Below are 3,312 nucleotides of genomic sequence, written 5' to 3'. Positions count from 1 at the left end.
ATATTCAATACTGATAGATATCAACATCACCAGGAATCTGAATTCTAATACACACACACACACACACACACCGTGATTTTTCTGCACATTGACGTTCGCATGCTGGGACTTGAAGGGTCCAGGTTTCAGAAACCACAACCCTCCAGGAGCTCCTAGATCCTTGCCCCACACCGCCCATCCCTGTGCTTGGCCTCAATGTTCCCCCGACTATCAAGTCAATGGGCATGAGCCGACAGCCGGGCCTCATCTCCCCACAGGTGTTTGGCTTCTTGAACCTGGTGCTCTGGGTCGGCAACCTATGGTTCGTGTTCAAGGAGACAGGCTGGGCCGCCCCGTTCCTGCGCTCGCCCCCTGGCGCACCCGAGAAGCAGCCAGCGCCCGGGGACACATACGGCGAGGCAGGCTACGGACAGGGCCCCGGCGGGTATGGGCCCCAGGACTCCTACGGGCCCCAAGGCGGTTACCAGCCAGATTACGGGCAGCCAGCCGGTGGCGGCGGGGGCTACGGGCCCCAAGGCGATTATGGGCAGCAAGGCTACGGTCCGCAGGGTGCGCCCACTTCCTTCTCCAATCAAATGTAACCTGGTGAGTGACTGGCGGGCGTTATGTCCAACGAAGGTACAAGAAAGGAAATTGGCGGGTCAGTGAAGCAATAAGAGGCAGGAGAAGATTTATACGTAGAGTTTGCCGGGCAAGTAAGGGCGGAAGTTTGAAGTAGCCAAAAGAGGTAGGGCTACAGGTAAAATCTAGCTGAAATCTAGCCAATGAATAGAGAGCAGGAGAGTGATACTTAAAGACGGGCGTAATGAGGAACCAATGGGAAAAAGGTAGAAGTGGTAACTGCGGGAAGGGGAGAGAGAAGCGGTCAAAGCAACCAATGGCAAGAGGGAAGTTGCACAGTGGCGAATCAGCGGAGCGCAGGAGCCACGGAGGTGTAGAAGAGGTGGCCCTTAGAAGTGGTTGATGAGTCAATAGGAGCTAAAACCAATGGTGATAATAAACAGGCTTGGGTCATCAAGGTCAGCCGAGCTCACCAATCCCGGAAGAGGTAATAGATTTCCCACCTCTCCCCAACCCTCGAGATGAACGACAGAAGTGTGGAATTTCAGAAAAGGAATAGGGACTGGCGGGGACACTAGAAAGACTTTAAGGCTTTCTTGCTGGGCCTTAAAACAGAAGTAAGCAATCCCTGTGTGGCGCAAATGGTTAAGTGCTGGACTAGTAACCAAAAGGCAGTTCAAAACCACCCAGGGGTGCCTCGGAAGTAAGGCCTGGCAATCTGCTTTCCAAAGCTCACAGTCTTGAAAACGCTTGCATACATGGAGTCACCATGAGTCAGTATCGACAATAACAACAACAGAAGAGAAGTGAGGTTTCCATAGACTGATATGAGGGGAGAAAGTGGAAAGAAAAGATGTTGTTTCTGGCAGAGGTATGGTGGAGGGGGCAACACGTGGGTGGGGTAGTTTCTGGCACTGGGTTGGAAAGGATAGAAAAGGGCATAAAACAAACTCACTACCGACGAGTCGAATCTGACTCATAGCCACCCCTACTTCGGTTTCCGAGGCAGTATCACTAGGGAAGTAGATTACCTAATCTTCCGAGGAGTGGCTGGTGGGTTTGAACCGCCAGCCATTTGGTTAGCAGTCAAGTGCCTTAGGCAGTACGCCACCAGAGCTCCCAGGGAGGATTTAGGCATCTCATAATTTATCAAAAAAATCGTGTTGGCTCTACCTTCAAAATGATTCTCCCACTTCTCCCTATTATCTCTCCCCTAGAGCTACACACACACCTCCACTCACTGACTTTTTATTCTTCTCACAGCGTCCAGAGAGATTCTGTTAAATCCTAAATCAGGCCATCACCCTCCTCTGCTCTGAACCCTTCTATAGCTCCCATCTCTGTCAGATTAAAAGCTAAAGTCTTCACTGTGGTTATTTTTCTGACCACACTGGCCATCTTGCTGTTCCTCAAGCATGCCAGGCACAATCCAGCTTTAGGGTCTTTATATTTGCTTTTTTGTTTGCCTGGAGTTTCATGCACACACACACACACACACACAAACACTGATAGCCATACCTGGCCAGCGCGTTTTCATCCTTTTGGTCACTTATTCCAAGAGGTCTTGCTTGACTCTCCTGTCTAAAACAAATCCCCCTTGTTATCCCTCTCATAGTACCTTGTACTTTTATCATAATTTTCAGCTCTCTCCACACCCCATCTTTGTGATTCATACCTCACTCAAGTCTTTATTCAAATCTCACTTCCTCAATCAGGTCTTCCCTGGTCATCCTATTTAATACAGTAACCTGCCCTGTTGACAACTTCTAATCCCACTTAACCCTACTCTACTTTTCTTTTTTTTCCTTTCACTTATTCTCACCTATGTCACACAAAGGAGCTCTGGTGGCAAAGTGCCTAAGGCATTTGACTACTAACTAGAAGGTTGGTGGTTCAAACCCATCAGCCACTCCACAGAAGGAAGATGGGACGATCTACTTCTGTAAAGACTTACTGCTTTGGAAATCAATGATGTTTCGCTATGAGTCAGAATCAACTCCATGACAGTGGTTTATTTTATTTTATTTTTTTATGTCATACTAGATAATTCACTGATGCATCATGTTCATTTTTTGAAATTTGTTTCCCCCTGCTACAATGTAAGCTCCCCCAAAACAAGGACATTTGTTTTTTTCAATATAGTTTATTACCAATGGCTAGGTGGTGTAGTGGGAGCTCTGGTAGCATAGTGGCTAAGACACTTGCCTGCTAACCAGACGGCTGGAGGTTCAAATCCACCAGCCACTCCTCGGAAGGAAGGTTGGGCAATCTATTTCCATAGAGTTACTGCCTCGGAAACCCAAGGAGGGGTCGCTATGAGTCAAAATCGACTTGACAGCAGTGAGTTTGGTTGTTTTTTGGCTAGAACAGTACTGTTAATAGCCTTTTTTTTTTTCCCCTGAGAGGGGACCATCTTGACCTTTAAGGGCAAAATTGGGGGTATTTTCCCTGTAGGGGCAGCTGGGATGAATTCAACTCCAAGGATATGAGTGAAGAGTGAAGGAAGGAAGAAAAGGCTTGTTAGGATGGAGGGTAAAGCCTAGATAAAGACTTATCAGCCTAACCCCTCCCTGAGGGCACCACCTATGTCTGGGCCTTCTCTCCTTTCTGTTTCTTTTGTCTCCACAGGTCAATACAGCCCAGGATAACCCCATGGGTGGGCAAGAGCTCAAGAGAAAGCCTGCCCGCCCTCCCCACCCCACACCCCAGGTCTCCACCCCTCAAATTAGGAGACCTGTCTTTGCTGTTTAT

The 3,312-nt window shown here is 48.4% G+C and overlaps 1 protein-coding gene across 1 annotated transcript in view; it reads left to right on the top strand.

Moving 5' to 3' along the window:
• LOC103212387 (synaptophysin) overlaps positions 1–581 on the top strand; it is a 13,026-nt gene extending 12,445 nt beyond the window's left edge. Inside the window, exon 6 of the mRNA XM_007958371.2 lies at positions 258–581. Coding sequence (XP_007956562.2) covers positions 258–581 — 324 coding nt within the window. The remainder of the gene's footprint in view (positions 1–257) is intronic.
• The last annotated feature ends 2,731 nt before the right edge of the window (positions 582–3,312 follow it).

The sequence above is a fragment of the Orycteropus afer genome, unplaced genomic scaffold (genome assembly GCF_000298275.1).
Source record: "Orycteropus afer afer isolate SDZICR_OR568_19922 unplaced genomic scaffold, OryAfe1.0 scaffold00946, whole genome shotgun sequence".
Lineage (NCBI taxonomy): Eukaryota > Metazoa > Chordata > Mammalia > Tubulidentata > Orycteropodidae > Orycteropus > Orycteropus afer.
This window is presented reverse-complemented; position numbering and strand designations above follow the sequence as displayed.